Below are 13,013 nucleotides of genomic sequence, written 5' to 3'. Positions count from 1 at the left end.
TTAATAGCTACTACTATTACTACTCTTACTGGAATGCTTAGTATCTGAGGCACTATTAAAGCATGTTATAGCTATTCAGTAATTTTATATGTATTTAACCTTTTGCACTCGGATGTCAAGTGTGACTCCACATGGTTAGCATCGGTAGCAGCTCTTTTTATACTCTTTGAATGTATCAATAATTTGAAATATAAAAAAAATCCAAATAAATAAGTTTGTATGAAAAGAAACTCCAGTTTTTTATTCTACTGCTGCACTTTATAAAATCTGGGGTATTTAAAAAATTAAATCCCGAGTAGAATAAAGGAATAGAGAAAAAAGCAAGCGAGTGCAAAGGGTTAAGATTAACACATTTAATCCTTATATCAACCCTATCAGATAGGTACACTATTAATATTCCCATTTTTCAATAAAGAAACTAAGAAACAGCCCAGCTGGCATGGCTCAATGGTTGGACATCAACCTATGAACCAGGAGGTCACAGTTTGATTCCTGGTCAGGACACATGCCCAGATTATGGGCTCGATCCCCAGTGTGGGGTGTATAGGAGGCAGCTGATCAGTGATTTTCTCTCATAATTGATGTTTCTATCTCTCTCCCTGTCCCATCCTCTCTGAAATCAATAAAATTAATTAAAAAATAAAAAGAAACTAAGACACAGAGAAGTAGTAACTGACTCAATTTTATGCTAGTAACTGCTGGGACTGGGATTTGAATCCAGAAATATGGCTTAAGTCCACATTCTTGATTACTTTGCTATTTTCCTCTCTTGCAATGTGTTAATAATTTTTCATCACTTTGGAAATAAACCAATGTAGGGTATTGTATTATAAGGTTAAATGAAAAAGGTTATAAAATCAAATATAGAGAATTATTCACTATGTTCACTTCTCTGGGCCCCCAAAAAAACTATATTTAGGAAAAATGTTTAAATATGCTTTTGTATTTTTTTCTGTATGTTAAAAATTTTTATAATCAGAAAAACATTTATTATTAAAATTATAAAGCATATTTAAACATTCTTTCTGGCTTACATAAATATTGTATATTAGAGACAATCTAAATCTATATTTTATAAAAGTTCATTAAAAATTCTCCCGAGAAGTTTGGTTATTTATATTCCCAGATGCTCACCCTGAGAATTACATTGGTCTTAGTTGAGTCTGAAGAAGCTTTTGCTTCCAATAAGTTATTAAGCCCATATTCCTTAAAAATATGATTTTTATTTGTCAGATACATAAAATTAAACTTCATTTTTTTCTTGAAGAGAAAAATCATTGGTACTCCATAAAACTGAACTCTTTAAAATTACATTGTAAACTCTCTGATGTTATTATTTAAGACTAGAGGCCTGGTGCACGAAATTCATGCATGGGGGGGGGAGGTGTCCCTCAGCCCGGCCTGCATCCTCTCTAATCTGGGACCCCTTGGGGGACATTCTTCTCACAATCCGAGACTGCTGGCTCGCCTGCCTGCCTGCCTGCCTGATTGCCCCTAACCGCTTCTGCCTGCCAGCCTGATCGCCCCCTAACCACTCCCTTGCCGGCCTGACTGACGCCTAACTGCTCCCCTGATGGCTTGATCGCCCCCAACTATTCTCCCCTGCAGGCCTGGTCACCCCCAACTGCCCTCCCCTGCTGGCCTGGTTGCCCCCAACTGCCCTTCCCTGCTGGCCTGATGGCCCAATTGCCCTCCCCTGCCAGCTTGATGGCCCACAACTGCCCTCCCCTGGTGGCCTGTTTGTCCCCAACTGCCCTCCCCTGCCAGCCTGATCGCCCACAACTGCCCTCCCCTGCTGGCCATATTGTGGTGGCCATCTTGTGATGACATCATTTGTGATGCCACCTAGGCCTTTATTAAATAGGATTAGGTCATACTGAAGTAGGGTGGGGCCCTAATCTGATATGACTTGTGACCTTTCATTTGTTATTAATTTTTTAAAATATATTTTTATTGACTTCAGAGAGGAAAGGAGAGGGAGAGAGAGAGAACATCAATGATGAAAGAAAAATCATTAATCTGCTGCCTCCTTCACGCCCCCTACTGGGGATTGAGCCCGAAACCTGGGCATGTGCCCTGACCTGAATCAAACCAGGACCCTTTAGTCCACAGGCCAATGCTCTATCCACTAACCCAAACCAACTAGGGCATTAGTGACTTTTAGAAATGGAAAATTTGGAACAGACATGCACACAGGGAGAATGCCATGTGAAGATGAAGGCAGAGATAGGGTAATCCTTCTAAAGCCAAGGAATGCCAGAGATTTCCAGAAAACCACCAGAAGCTAGAGAAGAGGCATGGAACAGATTCTTCCTTACATCCCTCCAAAGGAACCAACCCTAGTCTCTGACTTCTAGCCTCCAGAACTGAGAGTTAATAAATTCCTGTTGCTCATGCCACTCAGTTTGTAGCTCTTTGTTACAGCAGCCCTGGGAAACTAATACAAAAGTCCCAAACTACAGACAACTCAAATGTCCATCAGGTTTTAAAAGTATGGTATATTTACACAAAGGAGTATGTTGATACAAGAAATGTCCAAACCTGTAGAGAATTTTTATAAGTTTATTTGAGCCACTCTGACTACATATGCCAGAGAGCAAGATCGTAAATGCTCCAGAGAACAGTTTGCAGCTTCTTTTATGCATTTGAAATTAAGGAGAGAAGATTACGTGGAGGTAGGGGAAAACAAGTCAGGGAATGGATTATAGCCTCACAATTACTACATACCAACAAAAATGAACTAACTACAGCTACACTCAACAACACCAATAAATCTTACAAACATAAAGTTAAACCAAAGAATCATACTCAAAAGTATACATGTAATATAATTCCATGTATACCAAGTCAAAACTGTAAATTAGTCAAAAATAATTTATGGCCCTGGCCAGGGTGGCTCAGTTGGTTGGAATGCCATCCCATACACCAAAAGGTTTCAGGTTTAATTCTCAGGCAGGGCACATACCCAGGTTGTGGATTCTATCCCTGGTCAGGGCTCACATGGCAGGCAACTGATGGATGTTTCTCTTTCTGACTTTGTCTCTTTCTCCCTTCCCTGGTCATGTGAGTAGTCATTCTGCAGGCATACAGCTTCTTGAGTAAAAAATTGATCTTTACCTTAAGCAAGCCCTGTCCATTTTTTCTGTGCATTTAGGTTAACACTTCTTTTTATATGCCCTTTTTCAGACCCCTCAGAAACAAAACCACCTAGTTTAACACCTGTGAAAGAACTGAAACTACCCTTAAGAGAGCACATAATTTTGTTAACTATCTTGTAATCCAAACTCCATCTTGCTTTCCCTCTATCTTCATGTAATCTTTCTTTTCTTGTTATTATTTAATTCAAAATGCATTTAAAAAGCTGCAAACTGCCATTCTGAGAAACATTTTCTCAGTCTGTTGAAGTCTTGTTCTGGGCCTATCCATTGTTTGACTCAAATAAATTTTTATAAAGATTCTCTACAGGTTTGTCAGATGTTCTTACCTTAACACTGCTTATTGGACATTGATCTTATTACTACAGGATTCTTTGGGATTGAGCTGTAAAGAATTTCATCCTAGCCCTGGCTGGGCGACTCAGTTGGTTGGAGCAAAGAACTGTACACCAAAAAGATTTCAGGTTCAATTCTGGTTGGGGCGAGTAGGAGAGGCAACTGATTGGGTTTTTTCCCTCTTAAATATCTCTCTCTTTCTCTCTCTCTCTATCTCTCTGTCTCTCTTCTTCTCTCCCTCTCTTTTCCCTTCCTTCTCTCTCTTAAAAAAAGTCAACAAAAACATGCAGGCCTCCCCTGACTTTGTCAAGTTTAGTATGTAGCCCCTTTTTCTATTCACAACCTGTTAACTATGCTGTAATCCAATCCCCTGCCCTTTTTCTCCCACTTTAATGTAATCTTCCTTACTTCCCTTCTTAATTTCAAATGAATAAAAGAAACTGCAAAACTGTTCTTCTCTGATGCATTTGAGATCTTATTTCCAGCCAATTATCATTAGTTTGAGTCAAGTAAACTCCTAAATTCTTTACAGTTTTGGACATTTCTTACAGCAACAATATTGTTTAACAAATTAGGCCTGATTCCTGTTATGGGGAAAAAATATAGCAAATGATCATTAACATGTTAGGAAAACCTTGACAGTGTAGGAGATATTTTTCTCTCCCAGTATTTTATACACACAGCCACACCCACATGCACACGTGTTTGTTTCCTTACCTGAGGAGCATACACTAGTTAGTCCAGAGAAACCTGTTATAATAGGCAATATACTCGGTGTCAGCCCTGCCCTTTTGTGACAGAAAAAAGGAGACATAACACCACACAATGTTCTGCTTTAGAATGGTCAAAGGGCCGCTCTCCCTCCTGGAGCACTCCCGTGCCTTCCCCTCTCTATTTCCCCAACAGGCATGCATCTCATAAACTCAAAGGGACCCCACATGATATGCAATCTAGGGAGCAAAGGGCAGGGACAGCTCATCTCAGGCTAATCCCCTGAACCTGTCCCCAAGGCTCCCTTTTCCCTGATTCTACCCACCTAGTCTCTCTCCTGTTGCTTCTTCTGTCCTAGGCCCTTCCTTGTTTCACTGTCCCCAGGTTTAATAAATGTACTTTCAAATTAAAAAACAAACCAAAAAAAAAAAAATCAATGAACATAGCCTTCTGTACTCAAGGTAAAGCAAAGCCATTTCAATAACTAATGATTAGCCCAATTTAAAATATGTTGTCCCTAAAGCAAAATAGCTATTGATTTGCTCACATTTGTTACTCATGACCAAACAAAGGAATAATTAAAATGTAATTAAAAACGTTGTTAGGACTGAGATGTGGTTTTTCAGAATTCAAGTATTTTCTAATTGTTGCCTGGTGATGCTTCTCTATATAAATGTACATATTAAATATAAAGCCTATGCCTTGGCCAGTGTGACTCAGTGGCTAGAGCATCAGCCTACACACCGAAGGGTCTTGGTTTGATTCCCGGTCAAAGGCACATACATACCTGTGTTGCAGGTTCTGTCCCCAGTTGGGGCGTGTGCTGGCGTGTGCAACCAATAGGTGTGCGCTCTCTCTCTCTCTCTCTCTCTCTCTCTCTCTCTCTCTTTCTCTCTCTCTCTCCCCTTCCACTCCCTCTAAAAATCAATGGAAAAAATATCCTCAGGTGAGGATTAACTATAAATAAATATATATATACTAGAAGCCCAATGCACGAAGATTCATGCAAGAATGGGCCTTCCTTTCCCTGGCAGCCAGCACTGCCTTCGCTTAGGCTGGAGCTGCCTTTCTACCTTCCCACACTGCCCAGAGGCCCAGAGTGGCTGGGGCGGTGCAGAACACCTGCATCGTTGCCATGGCAACGACGTAAGCCTCCCGCCCCCAGTCGCTGGGCGCCTGTGTATGCAAATTAACCCGCCATCTTTGTTGGGTTAATTTGCATACCCACTCCTGATTGGCTGATGGGTGTTGCGAAGGTACAGTCAATTTGCATTTCTCTTTTATTAGTGTGTATACACACACACACACACACACACTTTGAATAATTATAAAGGCAGTGTTTATTAAATGCATTTCATTTTCAAAAATTTATCAAATCTACAGACATTGTATGTATTTTCAGTTTGCAGTATTTAAATAAGCATGTGATAGTTTTCTCTGTCAGCTTGGTTAGCTATAGCCCCAATTATTCAATCCTGCACTAATAGAAGGGTTGCTATGATGATATATTTTTCCCTTTATTTTCTTTTATTTTTTTCCCCCATCACCATTTACCCTCCCATACCCTCTTCCACCTCCCTCCACCTCCACAATCACCACACTGTTGTCTGTAAACATGAGCTCTTTCTCTTTTTTTTCTCAATCTCCCCCCTTCTTGTTCCCACTCCCTCCCCCACCCCCGCCCAGGGGTGAAGATATCTTGTAGGTATGATACATAATGTCACACAAGAAAATAGTAACAATGGAAGATACTGAGGGTTTTTCTGAAGATGTGAAAGAACAGTTGTAGTCAAATTTAACGCAATTATGATAATATTAACAATGTTCTATCACTTTACATATTGGTACTTGTCTAGGTTGGATTCTCTAGGAAGCAGATGCTGATATAAAGTTATGAATCTGAGATATTTATAGGGAAGTTAACATTTGTGAAAGTAAAAAGGTTTGGGCAGGAAAAATTGTCACAATATACTGCAGAGCTGACAAAGCATCTGCCAGTTCAGCAGGGAGATCTGAAGAAAAGATTGGCCCTTACAGAGGTCCAGTGTCAGGCAAAAGTAGCTAGGCCTATACTGCCACCTGTTCAGTCAATGGCCAAGTGCCACCCTGAAAATAGCATGACCTCTATTGAAGGCTAAAGGAAACCCCTACAAAAGAGCTGGAGTTCGTTGTTCATCACATCCTTGCTGCTGGGCAGAGAGTGCTTTCTTGACAGGGAATCCAGGCTGCTTATCTCCATATCTACCCCGGTACTGTAGTATGGCACTAGTAAAATTTTGGTGGCTGTGTATTTGGAGGTGAAAATTAATTAGGCTAGCCGAAACCGGTTTGGCTCAGTGGATAGAGCGTCAGCCTTCGGACTCAAGGGTCCCAGGTTCGATTCCGGTCAAGGGCATGTACCTTGGTTGCAGGCACATCCCCAGTAGGGGGTGTGCAAAAGGCAGCTGATTGATGTTTCTCTCTCATCGATGTTTCTAACTCTCTATCCCTCTCTCTTCCTCTCTGTAAAAAAATCAATAAAATATATTTTAAAAAAAAGAAAATTAATTAGGCTAGAATAAGAGCTGTTAGCGAAGTGCACTAGAATTCTAAACTTCCACCTGGGTAATTTATAGTGGTACATGACCATCAATTCCTTAGGTAACTAGAACCACCAGATTAGGGATTTAAAATATTGGATGTTGCTTAAGGCCTCTAAAATGATAAGAATATTGTTACTCCCATCTCATCCCAAATAAGTTGCTCCCAGTGGGACCACTCAGGGCCTGTGCTTGTGATGGCTGGTAACAGGTCAAACTGCCTTAGATGTGAAAAGGGCAAAGTGAGCTCAGAATGGCTCTTGGGGATGATGAGAATCATTTATTTCATAAAAATCAAGAAGATTAAAGAAAGCCAGATGGGCTCTTTCTGATGCATCACAAGTTTCACAGTAGTGATGGACAGAAAAACAAGGGTTTTTGTGGGAGAGGATAAGGGGAGTGTATTATAGCATAGTGCTCAACATAGTGAAGGTTCTGGAGTGTCAGCAATTACTAGTGTTTGGGCTTTGGACAGATTTCTGAACCCTCAGTGCCTCAGTTTCCTAATTTGTTAGACAAGGATTGTAATTGTGCCGACATCATGGAGTTGTTCTGAGGATGAAATGATGCCACACATGTAATCTCTGACTTGGGAAGGGCTCAATACCTGTTAGCTGTTATTCTACTTTTCTTTCTCCTTCCTCTTCCTTCTCCAGTGGTGGGGGTGAGGGGGGTGGGGGGAGGGGGGATGCTTTCCAGTTGAATTTTGTCACCTGCTCTCCAGATTAGCAAAACATTCACAAAACTTGGGAGGAGGGTAACATTGAGAGAGTCCATAAGTCTAACAGGATTCAGCATGTCTGCTTTTGGCCACGTCTGTTTTTCACCACTATGTTCTCAGTACCGTTCTGTGTGAGGAGCTAGGTGTAAAAATATGGCCGCTACCCTGAGCAGCAGTCTATTTGAAAAACGAATGGACATATAAATGATTAATGAAAATGAAAGTACATATAAAAGTAAGTTCTAAATGTACTGTATAGACCATAAGCAATGTAGGAATCTAGTTTCATTTTGCTGAAATTGGCTGGTGTGGATTTTTTCCCAAAATGACATATGCTCTTTTTTATTTTTCTTAATATATTTTTTATCAGTGGCTATTGTTTTGATCATTGAAAGGTGATACCATTTGTGGTGAAATTGTGAGAGCGAGCTCTTGTACAGTAATACCAAGAAATGTCATATGTTTATCTTAGAATTTAAAATACATTAAGTTAGCTCAAAAGAAAGCAAGCTTAAATTTAAATATGGTATCATTATCTCTCAATATTGTTAGCTTATTAATGCTCTCAGCCACCGGTTGTGTTAAGATGGCAAACATAGGAAGAACTGATCTGATGAAGGCTTTGAAAAAAACTACCAGGAGACTTAGATTTTTTTAGTTGTTGATTTCTCAATAAGTTTGTCTTTAATGTATTTTTGCTATTTTTACCTAGCCAATCAGGCTCATCCACTGGCCTTCTTTATTCCAGGAATCCCCTTTGGTCATTCAGTAGTTAATTAAAGTTAAAAAAAAGATAGCTGGGCCAGATCATGTAGGATCACAGTTTCAGACTATAGAAAGCAGGTCTTTGGGTTAAAAGGTACTTTACATTGCCCATCATACTCTTCTACTCCATGGAGAAACATGCTCTGTGCCCTGCAGGAGATACATACACAGTGGGGGGGGGGGGGGCGTTCATTGATGTTTCTGTCTCTCTCCCTTCCTCTGAACTCAACAAAAATATGCTTAAAACAAATCATTAGTGAGATAACAGATATCTTGAAAATATCTTGGTGTGGATGAAAAAAAAGGGTTCTATGGAAAGTAACCTCACAGGGTGATCTGATTATAAATTCCTAACTGGGCAGGTCATGTGGGGTAGTCATACCCCAGGCATATAATTTTAGCGAAAGGTTTTAAGCTAGCCCTGTCCATTGTTCTTGTGAGTCTAGGTTAACACACCTGTTAAATACCCTTCAGCCCTAGCCAGTTTGGCTCAGTGGATAGAGCCTCGGCCCGGATCCCAGGTTTGATTCCAGTCAAGGGCACATATTTGGTGGCAGGCTTATCAATTGTGTGTCTGACACAGCCTTGTTTCTCTCTTCCATTCCCCTCCCTTCCACTCTCTTTAAAAATCAATGGAAAAATATCCTCAGGTGAGGATTAACAACAACAACAACAACAACAACAACAAAAAGTAATACCCTTTAAAGGGGGTATTAACCCTTAAGAGAGCATATAATTTTGTTAAATATCCTATAATCCAATCCCCACCTTGCTTTCTCCAACCTTCTTTATGTCCCCTCCTTAAGACCTGGGTGGGGCGGAGGAATGGGGCAGGCTAGAAGGGGTCAATGGGGGAAAAAAGGGGACATATGTAATACTTTCAACAAAAAAAACCACACTGTTATTTTCTGGAGCATTTGAGATCTTGCTCCCCAGCATGTTTTCAGGCCTGCTCAGATAAACTCTTATAAAAATTCTCCACAAGTTTGGACATTTCTTATGTCGACATAGACCATGTATTGTTAATTTGATACTGAGAGCGTCTTACAGTGTTACAAAGTGATTCCTTGCTGTTAAACTCTTGGGAACTGTTGATGTGTGACCACAAAATAATCCTATCTTATTTTAATACTAGAGACCCAGCCTGCACCCTCTCCAATCTGGGACATCCCTCTCACAATCAAGGACTGCTGTCTCCCAACTGCTCACCTGCCTGCCTTCCTGATTGCCCCTAACCGCTTCTGCCTGCCAGCCTGATCACCTCCTAATCACTCCCCTGCCAGCCTGATTGATGCCTAACTGCTCCCCTGCTGGCTCAATTGCCCCTAACTGCCCTCCCCTGCCGGCCTGGTCACCCCCAAATGCCCTCCCCTGCAGGCCTGGTCCCCCCCAACTGCCCTCCCAGTCACCCATAACTGCCCTCCCCTGCCAGCCTCATTGCCCCTAACTGCTTTTCCCTACTGGTCTGGTCTCCCCCACCCCCAACTGCCCTGTCCTACAGGCCTGGTCCCCCTCCCCCCCCCCCCCCCCCCCCCGCCACTTCCCTCCCCTGCAGGCCTGGTCTCCGCCCCCCCCCCCCCCAACTTCTCTCCCCTGCAGGCCTGGGTCCTCCCCAACTTCCCTCCCCTGCAGGCCTGATCGCCCACAACTGCCCTCCCTTGCAAGCCTGGTCCCTCCCAACTGCCCTCCCCTGCTGGCCATCTTGTGTCCACATGGGGGCAGCCATCTTGTGTGTTGGAGTGACAGTCAATTTGCATATCACTCTTTCATTAGATAGGATTGTCTTATATTTAGGACTCTAGAGGCCTCTTTCCTTGGTGAGATATATATGAGTATGGCTGAAGAGTCCTTGCTAGATTCTTAAAAAATCTTTTCCTACCAAGAGGAAGACAAGATATTTTCAAGATATCTCTTATCTCACTAATGATTTGTTTAAGCATATTTTTATTGATTTCATAGGAAGGGAGAGAGACAGAAACATCAATGAACGCCCCCCCCCCCCCCCCCCCCCCCCACTGGGGACCCAGCCGGCAACCTGGGCATGTGTCCTAAACGGGAATCCAACCGTGACAAGCCAAGCCGGTAGGGGCCTCACCAGTGACTTTGAATGAGTGCTTAAAAATATCCTAGAGCTGGGCCTCCCTGCACTCTCCCAGGCTGGGTGAGTAATAAGAGGAAGGGTTGGTAAATGGGAGGCATGTCCTCAGGTGTTCTAGGAACGCGTTCCCTCCCTTCTCGCCGTCTGTTTCTGCGTGGCGTGATTGTGCACCAGCCCGCGCGAAGAGACCAATCAAGGACCGCGACACCTCCCCCCCCCCCCCCCCCCCCGCTCCTTTTGCCATCGCCCACTCGGGACAGGCTGACAACCTAGACAGCGCCCGGACTTGTCTTACTTTCCATCTCCTCCCACCCAGCCAACGCCCCCGCCACTCGCGCGCGGCTGGATTGCCGCAGTCCCCAGCGAGCATGCGCGACCGGCCGAGCATGCTCAGTAGCGCGCGCGGCGCCCGGGAGCCTCGCCGAGCGGCTGCTGACGCGGAGGTCTCTGCGGCTGCTGTGGCAGCGACAGGAAGTGAGGCGGCCCGACCGGGTGACCGCGACGGCAGGAACCGAGGCGGAAGGGCCCCTGCGGCGACGTCGTCTACGGGGTGGGCCGAGGGGGCTGAGCACCTAGGGGACTCGCCGGCTCCGAAGCCGGATCCCGAACCGAGCAGGATGGACCACCACCAGCTCGGGACTGGCCGCTACCAGGTGGTGAGTTCCTGGCCCCCGCCCCCGCCCGGCCTCCCGCGCCGCCGGTGGCCAGGGGACTGTCTCCCGCCGTGGCCTCCGGGGTTCCCGGAGGGGACGTGCTGGCTTTTCCTCCTTGCTCTTCTGGCCGGACCTGCTGCTTTCACGGCTCCCGTGGAGCCTGTCTCTGCCCTCCTTGGAGACCCTTCCCTCCGGACCCGTCTCCTGTCGTAGCTCCCCACTCCTCACCACCACCCTACGCCCCGCTGTAAACATCCCCTCCGATTGAACATCTCTCTCATGTATTTTCTCGCTTCCTCGATCATTTCCTCATTTCCTGACCCAGCCATTTGCGAGACATTCCACTTGATTGTCTGCTGGAATGGCCCTGAGCTCACGTACCTGCTGGGAAGGTGATCGGCGTCACAAGTGGAGTGGGGGCGGAGGCGGAGGGGGGGGGGATGTCAGCGTTACGGGGTGCGGTCAGATGGGGACCTGGCACAACATGGTGGGTTTAAACCTTGTGCAGCTGTGGAGGGCAGTCGTGATGCGGATCTGGTCTCTGAGCTCTAGTTAACCTTGTCATTTTGTCCTTTTTCATATTGTTAGTATTGAAAGTGACTGTATTCTTTTTTCTATCCCCGTATTATGTATGTATGTATGTACGTACGTACGTATGTACGTATGTACGTATGAATGTGTTTGCGGGTGGGGAAACAGGGAGTTTTACTAGAAAAGTGCTAATCTTGTTAGAAAAAAATATTTTCCATTAAGTACACGGTTTTCCAGTTGAACCTTTTAAACCTTTGTGTGTTGAAATGAGTGAAAAGTGTTCCATTTTCAGTGTCATGTTGTCCAATACAGTTTGCCCTTTAGTATTTCTGGTAGTATCATTGGAGATTCTTATTGTAAACCCTATTTAAAAAATGGACCTAGCAATAGCTGACTATTTTGTTGCAGCTACGTAGCATGTTATTCTGTAAACTTTGAGATAGTAATTTATTTCGTTAAACCTATTTTACTGAGAATGGAGAAAAACATTAATACGCTTATGGTGCAATTAAATAGTACTCTGTGACATTTTACAAATGTATATATGTTAGTGGAGATTTCACCTTTCAAATCTATTTGCACATGTGAAAGTTAGTTGTGAACTAAGAATTTCAATTAAGTGCATTTTGAGAAATATGAAGGCTACTGAAAGATGAAATCTAAGTGTATGTAAGTTTGCGTTTTTCTAAGATGAAAGCTCATGATACTTCCATTTCATCTGGTTTACATCTTGTAAAACCTCCAAATGATCCATCTTCTGAATTTTTTGGAAATTTATCTTTTTTTTTTTTAGGACAGTTTGGAAAATATTGCTGCCAAAATGTAAGGCATTTTTCAAGTTGTCAGTGTATATGGGTTTGGTGGTTTTATTTTTTTAAAAGGCATTCTTATTTTTGCAGACATTAACAAAAATAAAATGTGGTAGGTAAATATTGAGTCCTATTGCCAGTGGAACTTTTTTTTTTTTTTTTTGTAATCTTGTTTCTTTCCTGTTCCTATTTGTTTTCCTTAATGGCATTAGCTGATTTGAATTCTTTCTGTTTGGGGATTTTGCTTATCAGAATTAGCCATGTTCTCTTGCACAAGTCACTACTCAAAACATTTTTAACTGATGTAGCTGTGCCTTAAAATAATTTATCATATTGTCACATTTGCTTTTAGTGATTATAACTAGTTAAAACTTTACTTAACTATTAGTTTTTAAAAGTTTCTAACACCAAAGTATTGAAATTTGCTTTTTCAGTTTTAAGGCTTTTATTCTCTCTACACCACCTTTCAAAATAAGTGGACAATATCATATTTTAGTGTGTGTTTTGTTTTCAAACTGGAGATATGTTCTACATAGACTTTGAATGGGTGGCGGCATTCCCTCAGAGTAGAGGGCAAAAATCAGTTCTAAAGATACTAGTCACTTTAAGTAGATAGGGCATCTATTTGTTTTCCTTGAAGGCAAAGTGTTGAGAA

At 42.9% G+C, this 13,013-nt stretch overlaps 1 protein-coding gene across 1 annotated transcript in view; it reads left to right on the top strand.

Annotated features, from left to right (window-relative positions):
* The first annotated feature begins 10,718 nt into the window (after nucleotides 1–10,718).
* The window catches only part of NDFIP2 (Nedd4 family interacting protein 2), a 65,008-nt gene continuing 62,713 nt past the window's right edge, over nucleotides 10,719–13,013 (top strand). The window contains exon 1 of the mRNA XM_079779601.1: nucleotides 10,719–11,021. Coding sequence (XP_079635727.1) covers nucleotides 10,734–11,021 — 288 coding nt within the window. The 5' untranslated portion in view covers nucleotides 10,719–10,733. The remainder of the gene's footprint in view (nucleotides 11,022–13,013) is intronic.

The sequence above is a fragment of the Cnephaeus nilssonii genome, assembly GCF_951640355.1.
Source record: "Cnephaeus nilssonii genome assembly, chromosome: 8".
NCBI lineage: Eukaryota > Metazoa > Chordata > Mammalia > Chiroptera > Vespertilionidae > Cnephaeus > Cnephaeus nilssonii.
Note: the sequence above shows the minus strand (reverse complement) of the source record. Positions and strands in the feature narration are given on the sequence as shown.